Here is an 18848-nt window from a genome sequence, read left to right on the forward strand (position 1 = left end):
GGACGTCATTAATGTGCGTCTGCTGCTGCTGTGGGGAAACTATGGGAACTACAGTTTTCTATACAGCGGAGTCCACCCCCACTCAAAATACCTTCCCGCGCCTCTGCATGCCTATAACAGCTGAATGCGGCGATTACCATCTTGTTCAGCAAAACGCCTCACAAACTGATTAAGATCCAAAGCTTTAGTGCGTTAGTAAATGAATGAGAAAAGACGGTCTTCCTGGTTGAACTTGCGCTGAGCTTCATTAGTCTCAGATCACTTCCACATGTTCTCCATCAGCTTCGTATGGCACCTTGGACATAACACAAGAAGAACATCCTGTTTTGTTTTTGAAAGACAAACCTTTATTAATGATCCAAACATTTAATTTGATCACACATCCCATCAGTAAAGTCTGATCAATGATTTCATGATCAGTTTCACTTTATCCACACCATACATGTGTTTCATCTCAGCTATTTCAAACAGAATCATACATGATATCCTTATTGATTATTACCCTGATAAGTTATGTTCTATAAAACCTCAGAGTACCCAATTTCTATTTGGACAACAACAACAACAACAATTAGTCTGCAAAACAATAACATTTTATTCCCCAAGCAAAGACTCTAAGCTATTTACAGCAGAATAATAAATGATGTACTTATTGATTATGATCATGACAGGAAGTAATATCATTTTAAATAAACATGTTATGATGAAATAAGTGTTATAACCATCTGGGAACTCATGTGTAGTTAATTTGGGCAACAATAACATTTAATCTGTCAAAGTAATACATGTGATTATAAATGTCTCTATTGATTTAGAAAGTGAATGACAGAATAAAATGTGTAGAATAAAAGAAGCTCTGCTGCTTTCTCTCTGAAGACTCGTGCGTTACAAGAGAAACAACAACATGAATCAAAAGAAATATCCAACACATATTTAGAGCAAAGTTTACATATCAGTTCAGGTGAACAAGGATCCTCCTGAGCAGTGACAGCCTCCATGGCTACACAGACCCAGGAAGGAGCCGGAAGAAAGTCCAACATCTACAGAACAACTCATGAGAAGATGTTCAAGCCCCACCCATCATGTTTGATTGACAGCTGATCTCTGCACAGTGAAGACATGAGCAATCAGCTCTGATGGACACACGGTGAGTTTAAGAAGTAGAAGAGTTCCTCCAATGACTTCAGGCTATTTGAGTTTACTAAACTCAGCAGTGGCTCCATAATCATGAACCCAAACTCCAGCATGTAGTGGCTGAGTGAATGTGGTCTGCACTCTGTGGAGGAGAGTCATGGTTTCAGAGACGCTGTAGAAGGACAGAACACCTGCTCTGTGATCCAGGTACACTCCTACTCTGGAGGACGGAGGACCTGAGACGGGAGTGTTGATACTGTTGTAACGAAATGAATAACTGTTTTGTTTACAAACTAAGGACCAAGATTTGTCATTGAATCCAAATAAACTTTCATCCCCGATCCCTGCTCTGATGATATTCTTGTATGCGACTGCTACAAAAACTCCTGCCCCTCTCCACTCCACCTCCCAGTAACAACGTCCAGTCAGACTCTCTCTACTCAGGACCTGGCGATACAAAGTGAATCTGTCTGGGTGACGAGAATAAGACTGATTTTGTTTCACGAGTGTTGCTTTTCTGCTCCCCTCAGATAATAACAGCTGTGTTTGTGCTGTGTTTGGATCCAGTGTGATCTCCTGTGAATATTGTAAGAACCCAGCTCTGGTGGTGGGCTCTGCTGCTGGCAGTAAAACCTCCACTTCAGTCGATGAGACGTTTGTCCATTCCTCTCTCAGGACGTCCTGTAGTTTGTCTCTGACTGCTGACAGGGCCGCCGTCACATCCTCAAAGTAGCTCAGAGGACGGATGTTGATGCTGGATGAGTGTGTAGGTTCACTGAGGGCTGACAGTGAGGGGTAGCTGTGCAGAAACTGGTTGTGATCCTCTGTGTGAGACAGCAGCTTCAGCTCAGCGTCTCTCCTCTTCAGCTCAGAGATCTCCTGCTCCAGCTTCTCCTGAAGCTCTGTGACTCGACTCACTTCTCTCTTCTGCTTGGATCTGACCTGCTGCTTCACATCAGAGCTTCTCTTCTCCATGAGACGGATCAGCTCAGTGAACATCTTCTCACTGTCCTCCACTGCTTTATCAGCAGAGCCATTGACGGCCTCCACCTCCTGCTGAAGCAGCTTCACCTCCTTCTCTCTGTCGTGGATTCTCTGCTGGATGTTTAGTCGACTCCCCTCCAGCTCTCTCTGCCTCTCAGTCCTCTCTGCTGCAGCTGACACCGTGTCGTGGCCTTTGTGTTCGTCCATAGTGCAGATTAAACAGATACACTGCTGATCAGTGCGGCAGAACATCTTCATCACCTCGTCGTGACGAGAGCAGATGTTCTCCTGGAGCTTCTTGGAGGGCTCCACCAGCTTGTGTTTCTCAAAGGCAGGTGATTCATAATGAAGCTGGAGGTGTTTGTCACAGTAAGATATAAGACACACGAGGCAGGACTTACAGGCTCTCAGTTTCCTCCCAGTGCAGACATCACAGGCCACATCTTCAGCTCCAGCATAGCAGAGATCAGCAGGAGCAGGTGGGGGTCCAGTCTTCTTCAGCTCCTCCACTAAAGCTGCTAACATGGTGTTTTTCAGCAGGACAGGCCTCGGTGTGAAGCTCTGCCTACACTGAGGGCAGCTGTGGAGCTTCTTCTCATCCTCTCCGTCCCAGAAGCCTTTAATACACTCCATGCAGTAGCTGTGTCCACAGGTAGTGGTCACCGGATCCTTCAGTAGATCCAGACAGATGGGACAAGATATTAAGGTTTCCCGCTCCAGCTGAACTCCTTTCTGTGCCATTTCCCCTCTCAGTAGCAGCGAGTGTGAGTTTCACTTCCTGAGAGCTGAAACTAGTGTGACAGCTGATCTGAACAGGATGTGTGTGCGCAGTGAATGTGGCCTATCAGCTCTTGTTCTTTCCCCACATGTTGGTTACACCCCTCCTCCTCAGTGTGGATCTGAAGGGGAGGAGCCAGGAAACACAGAGTGGAGCTGGCTGTGTCTGAGAGCAGGAAGGAGAGGGAGGGCTTATCAAACTCTGAGTCATTCAGGAGGAGGAGCAGCGCTCAGACTCTGACCTACAGAGCCTCGGTTACAACCTGCTCTTCATCTGAAAAGTGCTTTTAGTTGTAAAATAAGTTGGTAAACTTACAAAATCTGAAGGAGGTTAAATACTTGTTTCCTCCTCTGTAAATGTATAGCCTCAATGTCCTGAGATAGCTGATTGAGTTAATAGTTGAATGTACAGTAAGTCGTTTTTTACTGTAAGTACTAGTAGTAGTAGTAGTAGTAGTAGTTGAAGTAGTAGTAGTAGTAGTAGTAGTAGTAGTAGTAGTAGTAGTAGTAGTAGTAGTTGAAGTAGTAGTAGTAGTAGTAGTAGTAGTAGTAGTAGTAGTAGTAGTAGTTGACGTAGTAGTAGTAGTAGTAGTAGTAGTAGTAGTAGTCGCGTCGTCGTCGTAGTCGTCGTAGTCGTCGTCGTCGTCGTTCGTCGTCGTTGTCGTCGTCGTCGTAAGTTGCCGTCGTCGTCGTAGTAGTCGTCGTCGTCGTCGTCGTCGTCGTTCCGTTGCCGTCGTCTTCGTCGTCGTCGTCGTCGTCGTCGTCCGTGTCTCGTCGTCGTCGTCGTTGTCGTCGTCGTCGTCGTTGCCGTCGTCTTCGTCGTAGTCGTCGTCGTCGTCGTCGTCGTCGTCGTTGTTGCCGTCTCGTCTTCGTCGTATCGTCGTCTCGTCGTGTCGTCGTCGTCTTGCGTCGTCGTCGTCGTCTCGTCGTCTTCGTTGTTGTCGTCGTCGTCGCTCGTCGTCGTCGTCTCGTCGTCGTTGTTGCCGTCGTCGTCGTCGTCGTTGCCGTCGTCGTCGTCGTCGTCTTCCCGTCGTCGTTGTTGCGTCGTCGGCTCGTCGTCGTCGTGTCGTCGTCGTCTCGTCGTCGTCGTTGTTGCGTCGTCGTCGTCGTCGTCTCGTCGTCGTCGTCGTCGTCGTCGTCGTCGTTGCCGTCTTCGTCTCGTCGTCGTCGTCTCGTCGTCGTCGTCGTCCGTCGTCGTTGTTGCCGTCGTCGTCGTCGTCGTCGTCGTCGTCGTCGTCGTCGTTGCCGTCGTCGTCGTCGTCGTCGTCGTTGTCGTCGTCGTCGTCGTCGTCTCGTCGTCGTCGTCTCCGTCGTCGTCGTCGTTGCCGTCGTCGTCGTCGTCGCGTCGTCGTCGTCGTCTCGTCGTCGTCGTCTGAATCGTAGTCGTAGTCGGAGTAGTCGTCGTCTCGTAGTGTAGTGGGGGGGGGCTTTTATATAGAAATCCTTATTCTGTGCATTCACACTAACTATGAACCTGAAACTATACACGTCCTCTTTAATTGACACCAAAATGATGATTTGTGGTTGAAACCTTCTTTTAAATGTTTTCTTTTTACCCTCCAACAGATGTGTCTCAATGGAGAAGAAGAAACCTCAGATTCCTTAGAGTCCATGGAGGTGAGTTCCTCCGAGGAGACGTCTCCCGCTGTGTCCCCTTCCCAGAGACACCCCTACCTAACGTGATCCAGGAGACTGAACCTCCTTCCTCACTCCCTTCCTCACATACTTTCACTATCTGACGTGTTTATGATGCGCCAGTGGACGTCATTTGTGCGTCTGCTGCTGCTGTGGGGAAACTATGGAAACTACAGCCTCTGCATGCCTATTACAGCTGAATGCGGCGATTACCATCTTGTTCAGCAAAACGCCTCACAAACTTATTAAGATCCAAAGCTTTAGTGCGTTTTGATTCAATGCTGAGTACAGCCAAACTTGACAGTCTCTTCTCTGTCATTGTAGACCGCAAATACCTCATTCCTTCAGTACTTGGGTCCGAATGCTTCTCGTTTTGTGCCGTCCCCCGTTCAAATTAAATCGCCGTCAATCATATTTCCAAGCTCGCGTAACCCCTCCCTTCAACAAAGGGAGGGGTTACAAGACTCGCGGCTTGTGCTGCATTCACTTGCACTCGGACATTAGATATTTTCATAAATGTCCGATGAGCCACAACTTTTCTTTCAAAACAAAGATGCCAACTGGGGTGGCAATGCTATTTTTTGCCACCCCATGCCACCCCGGTAGATCCGCCCCTGCTAATGAGGATGCTGAATCCATTTCTGACATTTCCAGGATATAAAATAGCCGTTTTAAGCAGAAAGTGGACATAATGTACTCTCTATCGGCTGATTTTGACTACCATGATATAGAGAGCACAAGATGAACATTATTATCTCTACCGTGGACATTTATTTTTCAAATAAATAAACAATAGGTCCAATCCAAATGATCCAGGGTCCCCTAAAGCTTCCAAATCGACCCAAAATGTATCAAAATCAGCCCACCAAGAGTACAGATATTGGCATTTTCTGGTTAAAACTGCCATTGTTGATCCTGAAAATGTCAGAAATGGATTCAGTATCCTCAATAACCCCCAAAACCACTACAAAACTGTCCAAATCAGCCAAGCCATTTTTTAACTGTTGTCCAAAAAGGCTATAATGACGGTACATACTTACCTCTTCATTTGAGTACATGTACTGCAAACACTGCATATCATTTGGTGTTTTCCAATGTGGAAGAGTTGGTAGATTCTTGTGTTTTGGAGGAAATATCTTGAAAACTGTTGACGGTGATTTAAACCTGAGAGCAGGATTAGCTGAAAAGAGTCCAAGGAAGCTTATAAAAGTTAACAGCGTTTAATTAAACAAATAATGCGATGATATACAAATGAAAATATGCGAGTGGCGTGGCTCCCCCCATCAGGTCAGCTGATACCCGTGCGCGTGGGGTGCTGGGCGGAAAAGAGATCGATTCTCGGCTTGATTCCCCTGTTATCAACTGTAGTCTTCTCCTATTGGCCGGTCTAGATGGGGGCGGGTCCAAGAAACATCCTACCATTTTCTGATTACATTTACAATATTCTAATGTCTGTGGTTATTTAAACATTCCCTAATAAAAGTATTGCAGTGTCAATAAGTGAGGGTTAAAGACAGTGTGTTTAGTGTACAACACCACGTGTCATTTCTCCTTAAATTAACTTTTTCTTAAAAAACGTAATATTAGCCACATGCTAATGCTAACAGGAAGTGACAATATTTACTGCCGGAAACCAGAAGTCATGTTCTGAACATTCGGTTTTCAGAATAAAACAGTTTTAAGTTAAAACAGTGTATGTGAACTTCCAGTTTTCAGAATTAAACAGCCCTAATTAAAACAGTGTATTTAATTTAAATTACGCCATATAAACATTGATTTTAATTTCTTACCAAACCAACTGAATCTCAGTGTAGAAATGAAACCCTGAATACTCACTGAACGTTTTACAGATAGCTGCATTCAAATGAATAACTTTTGATGCATAAACAGAAAAAGTTGCAAATGAGAGAATTAGCATTTCATAAGAAGTACTTCTGCTAGTCAAATAAAAGATGATGTGAAAAGTGGGAAGTTCATGGAATAAAATCACAAAGAAAAGGGTTAGTTTCTTTTTTTTATTCAAATACAAACGGTTTCTTATCTGCAAATACAGTTGATTGAGTGCAAATGTATTTTCAGGTGGCTTTGTTAAAGTCACTCCTTGTGGACTTCTGAAGTGTTTTGGTTCAGCCTTCAGTCTGTGGAGCTCTCACACAGAGAGGCTGGAAGAAGGAGAAGAAAGACGGAGACAAGAAGGTCAGGAGAGAATCAGAGAAGCAGATGAGTCCTTGTATTTAAAAAATCACTGAGGGTGTTTCTCAATGTCGAGGAAGGCTGCTACAGAGCCACTATTTCAAGGATGCTACGTCGTCGAGTGCCGCCAAAGGACTGTTCCAATGTCCAGCATGCTTGGAATTCTACCGAGGCCGGCGTCCTTCGTTGCGGGAAATCTCGAGGCTGCACATGTGTATCCTCCGCGGTATTAAAATCCCCACAATGCTTTGCGCACGGACCAATTTCCAAAATCTTTGGCGGAAATCGCGCTCCATTATCGCATATGACGCACACCTGCACACCTGTTCCACCGTCCTTCGTTTTCCGAGGCTAGGAAGGATTCTTGCCTCGCTTCTGAAGGACCTGACTGGAGGGACATGTCCTACCAAGGAAGCGTCCTCGACATTGAGAAACACCCTGAGAGTTTAACCAGTGACTCAAATATCACAGAGTAGGAGACTTGTATCTTGTCTAGTCAAGTACAAGCTCTCATTTTGGAGAAAGTTATGTCACAGGTTTTAGGATTTCTCAGTCAACATTTGTTTGACTTTTGTGTCTGAATTCCGACTTTTTCTCAACATCTCCGAACTGAGACTTTTTTTCTCAAAATCTCAGAATTCTGACTTTTAAAAAGAAAATCTCAAAAAAATCTGACTTTTTCTTCAAAATCTCAGAATTCTGAGTTTTTTTCTCTAAATTTCAGAATTCGGAGTTTTTTTCTCTAAATCTCAGAATTCTGACTTGTTTTTCAAAATTCCAACTTTTTTCAAAAAACGAAAAAATTCCGACTTATACAATTAATGACATCATATTTTTCTCAAAAGTCTGAGCGTGCAATCATACTGAAAATCTGCTAACTAGAATATGGGAAAAGGTATTTGATGTTAAACCAAAGTATTGGACAAAGTGGCACCAATAACACGGCTAACTATCATAAAGTTGAAAATGTGACATGAAGCGAACCATGTATGCACTAGGGCAAGAAAGATCTAATGAGGCAAACTAAATTAAATACTTTGAATGGTGTCTCCTCACCTGAGGGCGCTTCTTCTCTTCTCAGTCGGTGTCCTTCTTCAGGTATTTCTTCATGATGGAAGCCACGTCTCCGGCCTCGCTGCCCTCGGCCTCCAGCCTCTCTCCCTGCGGACCATCGAGCCTCCGTCTTCTTCCTCCTCCGTCCTGAGAACTCCCCGCTGACCCCCCCGATGACGAGGAGTCCGTTTCAGATCCCTTCCTGCTCCGGGTGGAGGGGGGCAGCTCTCCAAAGTGAACGCTCAGAGCCCTCCGTCCTCCTCGCTCAGATCCCGTCAGGCTGCTGGTGGACTTCGCTCTCCGGATGGCGGGCAGAATATCTAACGCCGCGTCTTCCCGACCCTCCATTAGCCTCCTGTTCTGAAACACCATCGGTTCTGAACCCAGGGATGCTTCCCCTCCATCTTCTGTGGAAAGACTCCCCAGCATGCACCTCCTCGGGGGTTGAGGGGAGCGCTGCTGCATGGAGGTGGTTCGGGATCGCTGTGGTTGATCTGGATCTTCTTCTGGGATGCAAAGAGAGGGAGTTTGATGGCGGGAGGCGAGGTTTGACCCCAAAGAGGAGAGGTGAGGCAGCGACGGGACGCCTGAGAGGGAATCACTGCTGGAGTTGGAGCGAGAGAGTTTAGCTCCAGGTGTTTGAGCGTCGCTGATGGAGCGAGCGCTGATGGAGCGAGGCATTATCGGGGACGGGGGTTTGAGGATGCTGGATCGGGGCTCCTGGAGGTCACCGGGGGCCGAGAGAAAGGGCGGAGGCTCGGCGTCTGAGGGTGGAGGCGGCGGTTGTTTGATAAACGGGAAGAGAGACGGCGCTCCCGGATCCGTCGTCTGCGTCTCCGCCGGCTCTGCGTCTCCGGAGGCCGTCGAGCAGCTCTGAGAGGGCGGAGGAGGAGGGGGCCCGACTCGGAGCCCTGCTGCCCCCCCCTCCAGCCCTGCTGCCTCCAGCCCTGCTGCCCCCCAACTCAGAGCCGTCATCATCATCGGGATTCTCACAAGACCTTCACAGAGAGAGAAACACTTTTTTTACAGAACTTTGATTTCTGATATATCTGATATTTTTGATTTTTTTTCTCAGAATTCTGACTTTTTTTCCACACAAGACCTTCAGAGAGTGAGAGAGACCCTTTTTTTCCGAATTTATTGTTCAAAATATCAGAATTGAGATTTTTTTTCTTAGCATCTCAAAATGTGGATATTTTCTTTTTAAATCTCACTTTTTTTCAAAATCTCTAAATTCTGACTTTTCGGAATTCTGACTTTTTTAAATCTAAAAATGCTGACTAGCAATTGTGACTTTTTTTCTGAGTTCTCAGAATTCTGACTTTTTTTCAAAATCGCACAATTCTGACTTTTTTTTCAAAATCGCACAATTCTGACTTTTTTTTCTTCTCAAAATGTTGACTTTTTTTAAATTCTGACTTTTTCCCAAATCTCAAAATTCGGGCTTTTTTTTTACAAAATTCTGACTTTTACTTCTAAATCTCAAAATTCTGACTTTTTTCCAAATCTCAAAATTCGGGCTTTTTTTTTATAAAATGTTGACTTTTTTTCTAAATCTCAAAATTATGCCTTTTTGCAAAATTATGCCTTTTTTTTCAAAACTATGACTTTTTTAAAAAGTCTAAAAATTATGACTTTTTTTGGAATTATGACTTTGGTGTGTGTGCACAAATACAGCAAATGATATCAAATGAATCGTACAGATAATAATAATATTTTAACCGATTGTTAAAATTAACAAGCTTACCTGAAGCTGTAGGTGCTCATGGTGTCGGCCAAAGACTGGCGCCCCCCCTGGCTGCTGATGGTACTGCTGCCGTTGGGAGACCCCGCCCCACGGGACCCCCCTCTGGGAACTCCTAACCAATGACGGATCCCCTCTCCAACGTCCTCTGTCCCGACGCTAGAGACCGAGTCGCTGCAGAGAGGAATCACACTTTATCACAACGGAGACTCTGCAGAACATTAGCTTCACCACGCGCATGCAGGCACTTCCATTCTGCAGACAAACTGTCAACGACTCCGTTCAACTTCATGAACGTTAATTATAAGCTATTTGTTGTTCTATGCATGTTTTAAGCACCCTCTCGATTCATTTCTGGGGTTAAAAAACATTCAAATGGCCAAACTTGAGGCTTTGAAACCGTAGTTCACCGACCAATATGTGTTGAGGGCCATACTGCAGTTTGAGTGAATTCTGAGAAAAGTCACAATTTAGAATTTTTCAGAAATCTCACAATTTTGACTTTTTTCTCTACATTTCAAAATTGTGACTTTTATCTCAAAAATAGTTCAACAACCAATATGTGTTGTTTTCTTTCTGTCAGAGGCCATACTGTCGTTTGAGTCGCAGTTGAATTCTGAGAAAAGTCAACATTTTCAGAATTATGACTTTTCCCCCTAAAATTCTGACTTTTTTTTATAATGTCAAAATTCTGACTTTTTTTCCTTTCAGAAATATTACTTTTATCTCCAAATCTCAGAAATCTGACTTTTTCGTGAAATATGACTTTTTCTCAAAATCTCAGAAATCAGACTTAAAAAAAAAGATTTTTCTCAAAATTTCAGAATTGTGACTTTTTTTTCACGGATTCTGACTTTTATCTCAAAATAGTTCAACAACCAAAATGTGTTGTTTTCTTTCTGTCAAAGGCCATAATGTCGTTTGAGTCGCAGTTGAATCATCAAGTTTGTCTTTTCCTTTCCATGCTCTTGCATTATTTTCCAGCCAAAATAATAATAATAATAACAACATCTGGGAGAAGCTTTGTATTCCCATTAAGCATGTCAAAGCCACGAGGATAAAACCAACCAGTTAGTAGAATAAATAATAGGTTGAAGACGCTATCGCTAATGCTAACCATCTACTCACAAATCTGAGCTGGCGACACATGGGATTGCAGACGTGCCAATACTCATGCCATCATTATAGAAATATGCTGTATAATTCATATCAATGAATGCTACTTTCCTCATCACCCAGGCAACCATTGATTTCCATTCATTGATTTGTATATCAGCATAAAGACACTTATATATATTAGCATGTACGACATATATTACAGCACGTTGTTATTCACATTTTTAACCATTTCTTATGCCTTTGAATTAGAAAACTTTTTTTTTAAACATCGATTTATGATGGGTTTAAATGGAGTAAATGCTGTGGTGCAAGGACTGAGTAACCATGCACATAGCCGATTTCAAGAGTCACTTTAAAGGATAATTACGGACATTATAGTCCAATTATCATAGTTTTGGCCATCTTTCCAACACATTTCTTTAAGTAATTATAACATTTTGGGGTTTAATTTGATTATCAATGATAAAAATGATGGCCAGAACTACAAATAGACCAGAATTATCCTTCTTTTCAATGTAAAATTCAGCGTTATCATAACGAGAGGTTTAAACGATGACACTTCAAGGCCTGATGCAATGTCCAGGACGCACGCACACACGCACGCACACACGCACGCACGCACGCACGGACGGACGCACGCACACATTCAGGGTCTTACAGGTCTTTCTTTTGACCCAAGGACGTCACAGCAGTTCTCACACTGGAGTGAAGGGCAGAGCGGTGAGAGGGTGAGTTTACAGAAACAGAAATGATCATGTTTGAGGAGGAAGATGTTTACTTTAAAGTCAAGTTACCTCTCAGAGTCGCTCTCGTCGCTCGACTCCACTTCCTCCAGCGCCGCCTGAAGGTCAACGATGCGACGGATCGATGTTTCAAGGTCGGCTTGTAATGCCTGTCTGACGGCGCTCAGCTCCTCCACCTGCATCTCCTGCAAAACACACATGAGGACTCTTTAAAGTAGAGACACTACATACTGATATACACCTGAACATCAGCAGAAGAGGACTCTTTAAAGTAGAGACACTACATACTGATATACACCTGAACATCAGCAGGAGAGGACTCTTTAAAGTAGAGACACTACATACTGATATACACCTGAACATCAGCAGGAGAGGACTCTTTAAAGTAGAGACACTACATACTGATATACACCTGAACATCAGCAAGAGAGAACTCTTTAAAGTAGAGACACTACATACTGATATACACCTGAACATCAGCAGGAGAGGACTCTTTAAAGTAGAGACACTACATACTGATATACACCTGAACATCAGCAGGAGAGGACTCTTTAAAGTAGAGACACTACATACTGATATACACCTGAACATCAGCAGGAGAGGACTCTTTAAAGTAGAGACACTACATACTGATATACCTGAACATCAGCAGAACATGTCCTCTTTAATCCCTGTTTAACCTTTTAATTGTGTGTTTACAAACTGTAACCTACACACTCGTTGTTCCTTTAAAGGGTGTTTGTTGACACGCTCACCTTCATGAGGCCAGATGTGTGTTTTCATTTCCCCGACAACCTGTAAAAACCCCGCGGCCCAATCTGCCTCAGCAATTACCTTCCTCCACCCTATATTACCTCATCAGTCAAACACCGAGTCCAATGGCATGTCCACACACACACACACACACACACACACACACACACACACACACACACACACACACACACACACACACACACACACACACACACACACACACACACACACACACACACACACACACACACACACACACACACACACACACACACACACACACACAATGGCATCTAGGCTTTCAAAGTTATTGGCTTGTTGGCTTTGAGGAGACGGGTGTGGGTGCAGCGGTTGTCATAGAGACACATAACCAAGTAGGAATGTGTGTGTGTGTGCGTGTGTGTGTGTCCATAACCTTGAAGAGACAATGAGGATTAATCACAGTCAGAGAGAGAAAGCAGGATGAGCGAGATATGACGTTAAGAGGTGGGCGGAGGAGGAGTGTGTGAACATGTGTGTGTGTATGAATATGTCTATTCATGCAGCAGGCTGTGTGTGTGTGTGTGTGTGTGTGTGTGTGTGTGTGTGTGTGTGTCTCTGTGTGTGTGTGTGTGTGTGTGTGTCTCTGTGTGTGTGTGTGTTGTGTGTGTGTGTGTGTTGTGTGTGTCTGTGTGTGTGTGTGTGTGCGTGTGTGTGTGTGTGTGTGTGTGTGCGTGTCTCTGTGTGTGTGTGGTGTGTGTTGTGTGTGTGTGTGTGTGTGTGTGTGTGTGTGTGTGTGTGTTGTGTGTGTGTGTGTGTGTGTGTCTCTTTGTGCTAATAACTGAATAATTGTTGAGGCTCCTTCTCGTTTGCTCAGAGGTCACGGGTAAATCTGCTCTGAGGAGGAACATGAAACTCTGAGGGTAACCAGCAGAACATTTATTAAAGGCTTCTTTCTATTTTGTGGATATAATGGAGTCCTTTCTTTTTAAATTAATATGACTATTATTATTTGTATTAACGATAGAAATAAGACCTAAAATAGCTCCAAATAATACAAAAGAATCATCAATATGAGGCTCAGATGATACAGTGAAAGCTGTGCCTTCTTAGAGTTCACATATATTTAATTGAATGTACTGATTGTCTATTAATTATACATAAACGCTGCATTCATGACCTATAACTGACCGTAATGATACCAAAGATCATATCAGATGTATTAAAGGTACATATGTTTGAATCGAGGTGTGCATCAGCTCATTTACTGAACTCAGAGCGGATCTCTACAGTCTATATTCTGACCAAATGCTGTTGAACTTAAACATGATTACTGCAATAAGCTTTTCAAACACCTCAGCGTCTCAGAGAAGAAGTTTTGAAGGTATTAAAGTGCAGAAAGCCTCTGATCAAACCTGTGCAGAAATGAAAGTGATGTTTGGTAATGTTGCAGAAAACGCAGCAGCTGTTGTTTTTGAACAGAGGAGATGTTGTTCCCTCACAGCCTGGAGGAAGGGTGTGTGCTCTTTAACGCACGCACGCACGCACGCACGCACGCACGCACGCACGCACGCACACACACACACACAGTGATGTCTGCAGAAATCTCCCAACAATTATCTCCATCTCTGTGCAAAGACCACGCTAACTGTTCCATCTGTTTCCAGTGTTTGTGCTAAGCTAAGCTAACCAGGCTTCTATATTTGCATTCATACATACATAGTGGTTTCAATCTTCTCCTCATGTTCTCTGCAAAGGTATTTTTCTGATGCTTATTCACGCATTTATTCAACAAACTAAATTATTGTAACATGATTTTCTTAAACTAAAAGTTGTTTAAATGACAGTATTTGTATCTTGTCTTTCCATCCAGCAAGAGGGATCCTTCCTAAGATTTCTAAAGTCTTTGTTTTAATGTATCTTTTTGATATTTTATAATTTAGTTAACCAGTTAAGCCCCGAGCCTGTTTTTCAGGCCTCAGGCTAGAAATGACATTCCCAGAACAAATGACTATAACTTCACTTCTAAAAGGGGTAAATTAATAATCTTTTTTCTCAAAGCAAGGTTACACCTGTGAGTTGGATGTAGAAAAGTCAGGATCAATATAGATTTTTTTTATTTTAAAGTAAATTCAGATTGAACATAGTAAAAAAATGTAAATGATAGTGTCCGTCCAAAAAAAAACACATGACTTATAGTGAAAACTACCCTTGGATGATGGGATAGTAGACTAAAAGCTTTAGGAATCCAAAGTACAACATATAATAAGTACCCTGTATCAAGATTGATGCAAAACAAGTGACCTTTGACCTTTTTAGAGAGGTTTAGAAAAGAAAACCCACTTCTGGGGTCATTTGGGTGGATTTTCCATATCTCTGGCCCCCTTGTTCGATTTTGATGGTTGACACCTCTTTCTGACCGTTAGAGCCAATAGAATCGAGGGGAGGTTCCTAAAATCCATCTAAACATGACCCATTGGTGAATGAGTGATGCGTAGCCAGAATGCCCAAACCCGGAAGCTGTCATACACTCAGGTAGCTCAACTATATATGAAAACTCCGTTATTGACATAAATATGAAGATGGATTATCAGTAATCATTTCAGACACATTGATTAACCTATGGATTAACCTATGGATTAACCTATGGATTAACCTTCAGCGGCGTTGTTATCGTTTTGATGCCATTGAACACGACTTTTGATCAGAACAACAGCATAGGTAAGACAATGTCCCATTTTTGCTCCGTAAAGCTCCGTGTTGTGATGTCTGTGTTTGCTTCCCCTGTTGCAAGTTCTGATCGCTCAGTGATGATACTTATACCCCTAGAATCTGTGGAATCTCAGCTTGCTAATCAATATCTTGTTGTGCAGATCCGATATGTAATAAGGGTATTTATTATACCTAGAGTTCTGTGCTCGAGGTATAAAAAGTGTGTTAGCATTTTTTCGCTCAGGGCTCATTTAGACGCTTCTTGTGAGACTTGTGTTTTGTTTCGGTAAAAATGGTTCATATCGTCAGTTAGCTGAGTTTCTTCCCGTTAAGTGGGTATGATTAATAGGTTTTTAAATGTTAAGAAGCCCTGAGACTTTTTTGTAAAGCACTTTGAATTGCCTTGTGTTGAAAGGTGCTATATAAATAAACTTGCCTTGCCTTGCCTTGCCTTGCCTTGAGACACAGTTTCGTGAAAAGAAGGGGGCGGGGCCTCCGGGTTGAACAGGTTAATCATGCCTGTTGCAGCCTGTTTTCCCCATGATGAGTGTGAAGGGTTTAGGTGTGTTTCAGGTGTTGTGTAATGTTGTGTTTGTTTAATGTTGTGTAATGTTGTGTTTCAAGTGTAATGTTGTGTTTGTGTGATGTTGTGTGATGTTGTGTAACGTTGTGTTTGTGTAATGTTGTGTGATGTTGTGTTTGTGTGATGTTGTGTTTGTGTAATGTTGTGTGATGTTGTGTAACGTTGTGTGTGTGTGTGTACCAGCTCCATGCGCCTGCGGCTGCTGCCCTGCTCTCTCTGGACCAGATCCTCCGCCTCCACCCTCATGTCCTGCAGACGCTGCTGGTAGTATTTGGCGTTTTCTCGTTCCCTCGCCTCGGCCTCGGCGCTCTGCTCCAGTTCTTCCCCTAAACGCACCACGCTGTCCCTCAAACGCAACACCAGCACCTGAACAATGCAATTAAAACATAGCTTTAGAGTCAAATCTACCCCTTATATAGACATGTATTCATTAGGAGAAACCCCTTGAGATGCACCATGTCCTTTTCAAGGGGGTCCCGACAAAAGCAACGTCTTACAGACAAAATAACAGAAAGCAAAGCATGACAAATCTCTCTCTCTCTCTCCCCCCTCTCTCTCTCCCCCCCTCTCTCTCTCTCTATCTCACCTCTCTATCTCTCTATTCAATTCAATTGATAGCTTTATTAGCAAGACCATAGTTACATACAGTATTGCTAAAGCTCTGTGTAGTTGCAACATCTATACACAAATACATAAACAAACTGCTCAAATATATACCTCTCTGTGTCTCTCTCTCTCTCTCTCTCTCTCTCTCTCTCTCTCTCTCTCTCTCTCTCCTCTCTCGGCTCTCATCCTCTCTCATCTCTCCTCTCTCTCTCTCTCTCTCTCTCTCTCTCTCTCTCAAAAAAACACAAAGGTGTTATAGTAGAATATTCTTTTCCTCTCAGGAATGGAGTCAGTCAGGATGAAATGTGTTTCCTCACCTCGAACCTCTTGACCTGTCCTCTCTGAAACTCCAGCTTGTTCTCCAGGTCACACACTCGGGCTTCCTGTTTGCTGACGATGCTGCGCCCCACAGTGGAGGACTCAAGGAACTGCACCCTGGAAACACGCTGCTGCAACTGCATGGGGAGGAAGAGGAGGAGGAGGAGGAGGAGGAGGAGGAGACAAAAACATTACATTTAAAAAGCAACAATAAGGCAGCTATTCATCAGAGAATATGAAATGAGTGCTCCACCTGCAGCTTGTAGTCACCATGAGATCTAGTTATTTCAACACACGGAAAATAATGTACCTTTAATGTTGTGTACTTTTCCAAGTATGGTTTTGCATTAAAACACATACCACTATATTTATTCTATATATTTATATTGCGTATTTGATTATTTGATAGAGATACTCTACTATTTCACTGTTAATGTTTATTTTCTTTATTTAATGTTTATAATTAATTAATGTAAACATACATATATCTATATATATATAGATATATGTATATCACAAATTGACTTTTGATACTTTACGTTCTTTTTCCTGATATGTACTTTTAGTTAAGGGAGATTTTGTCACATAACTTTAGCGTTTTATGGAGTATTTGGACTTTTACTTCAGGTAATGCTCCGCCTGCAGTCACAGTGATATCTGAGTTTAATGCTCCATCACATAAACAGAGGTGAGAAGTAGTGGAGTACAAATACTTTGTTACTGTACTTAAGTACATGTTTCTGGTATCAGTACTTTACTCCACTACTTATTTTTCTGACCACTTTTTACTTTGACTTATAACACAAATACCTGTACTTTCTACTTCTTACATGTTGAACTCAAATACCTGTACTTTCTACTTCTTACATGTTGAACCCAATACCTGTACTTTCTACTTCTTACATGTTGAACACAAATACCTGTACTTTCTACTTCTTACATGTTGAACACAAATACCTGTACTTTCTACTTCTTACATGTTGAACACAAATACCTGTACTTTCTACTTCTTACATGTTGAACTCAAATACCTGTACTTTCTACTTCTTACATGTTGAACACAAATACCTGTACTTTGTACTTCTTACACGTTGAACTCAAATACCTGTACTTTCTACTTCTTACATGTTGAACACAAATACCTGTACTTTCTACTTCTTACATGTTGAACACAAATACCTGTACTTTCTACTTCTTACATGTTGAACACAAATACCTGTACTTTCTACTTCTTACACGTTGAACACAATACCTGTACTTTCTACTTCTTACATGTTGAAACCCAAATACCTGTACTTTCTACTTCTTACATGTTGAACACAATACCTGTACTTTCTACTTCTTACATGTTGAACACAAATACCTGTACTTTCTACTTCTTACATGTTGAACCCAAATACCTGTACTTTCTACTTCTCACATTTCCCAAACAGGCTGGTTCCTTTAGTTTGAATGTGTGTTTGGTGGCGTGATCATTATTCTTTAGAGTCATTGCGTGCCTATTGATTTGAACACGATCCGTGTATCCATCATTTCCTGGTCTTCTCTAAAGAAGAGGGACCAATGAAAACGTTGTCATGTTGCCGTTGTTCAGCATGGAAACATTCATTAGCTAACAATGACATTATTGTTCTATTAATATAAAGGGAGGTCAGGTACTCTTTAAAACAGCTGCTAGTTATGGGTACTTTTTACTGAAGTACATTTCAAAGCCTCTTTACTTTGACTTGAGTAAAGAAGTTTAGTCAGTACTTCTACTTTCACCAGAGTATTTTTAAACACGAGTATCTGAACTTCTACTTGAATAAAGGATGTGTGTACTTTGCCCTCTCTGTATATAAAGCTCTTATCCTCCACGCTGCTCACCTCCTCCTGCAGGACGTATCTCTCCTTCTTCACCTCCTCCAGCTCCGCCTGCACCTCTCTGATCTGAGAGATATCGCTGGAGGACTGAAGCAGAAAGGAGCTCAGATTAAAGATCAGGATTACAACAGGAAGTGACTGATGTAAAGCAAAGGGAGACAGGAAGTGACTGATGTAAAGCAAAGAGAGACAGGAAGTGACTGATGTAAAGCAAAGAGAGACAGGAAGTGACTGATGTAAAGCAAAGAGAGACAGGAAGTGAGCGGTACCTGAGCGATCAGAGCTTTGTGCTTCTTCTCATCAACTCGTTCAGATCCTCCTGGTCTTCCTCCAGTCTCTTCAGGAAGTCCACCTTCTCGTGCTGAAGCATAGACAACTGTTCATCCACCTGGAAACAGGAAGAAAAGGAGGAGGAGGAGAGGAGGAGAGGAGGAGAGGAGGAGAGGAGGAGAGGAGGAGGAGGAGAGGTCATTATCAACACTTATTACATTTTTAGTTTTCATCCATTGGAAAACACCACGGAAAACCTTTGGAATATTCATTTTATATTTGTGGAGATGATGGCTAACACTACAGGGACAGCAGAAGAAGACAGACAGGAAGTAAACACTAAAGGGAACAGCAGAGAAGACAGACAGGAAGTAAACAC

The 18848-nt window shown here is 42.8% G+C and overlaps 2 protein-coding genes across 2 annotated transcripts; both read right to left on the reverse strand.

Annotated features, from left to right (window-relative positions):
* Positions 1-311: 311 nt before the first annotated feature.
* Positions 312-3010, reverse strand: LOC117472953 (tripartite motif-containing protein 16-like). Its single transcript, XM_034118414.1, has one exon. The coding sequence runs from the start codon at positions 2857-2859 to the stop codon at positions 1189-1191; it is 1671 nt and encodes a 556-aa protein (XP_033974305.1). The 5' UTR covers positions 2860-3010; the 3' UTR covers positions 312-1188.
* A 5471-nt stretch (positions 3011-8481) lies between these two features.
* Positions 8482-18560, reverse strand: LOC117473426 (unconventional myosin-XVIIIb; the record flags this gene model as incomplete). Its single annotated transcript, XM_034119007.1, has 8 exons — positions 8482-8774; positions 9524-9694; positions 11298-11339; positions 11434-11567; positions 15593-15778; positions 16336-16473; positions 18203-18286; positions 18469-18560. Coding segments are annotated over 8 exons (1118 nt in total), but the record flags the coding sequence as incomplete, so codon positions are not given.
* Positions 18561-18848: the final 288 nt, after the last annotated feature.

Source organism: Trematomus bernacchii, unplaced genomic scaffold, assembly GCF_902827165.1.
Source record: "Trematomus bernacchii unplaced genomic scaffold, fTreBer1.1, whole genome shotgun sequence".
Classification (NCBI taxonomy): Eukaryota; Metazoa; Chordata; class Actinopteri; order Perciformes; family Nototheniidae; genus Trematomus; species Trematomus bernacchii.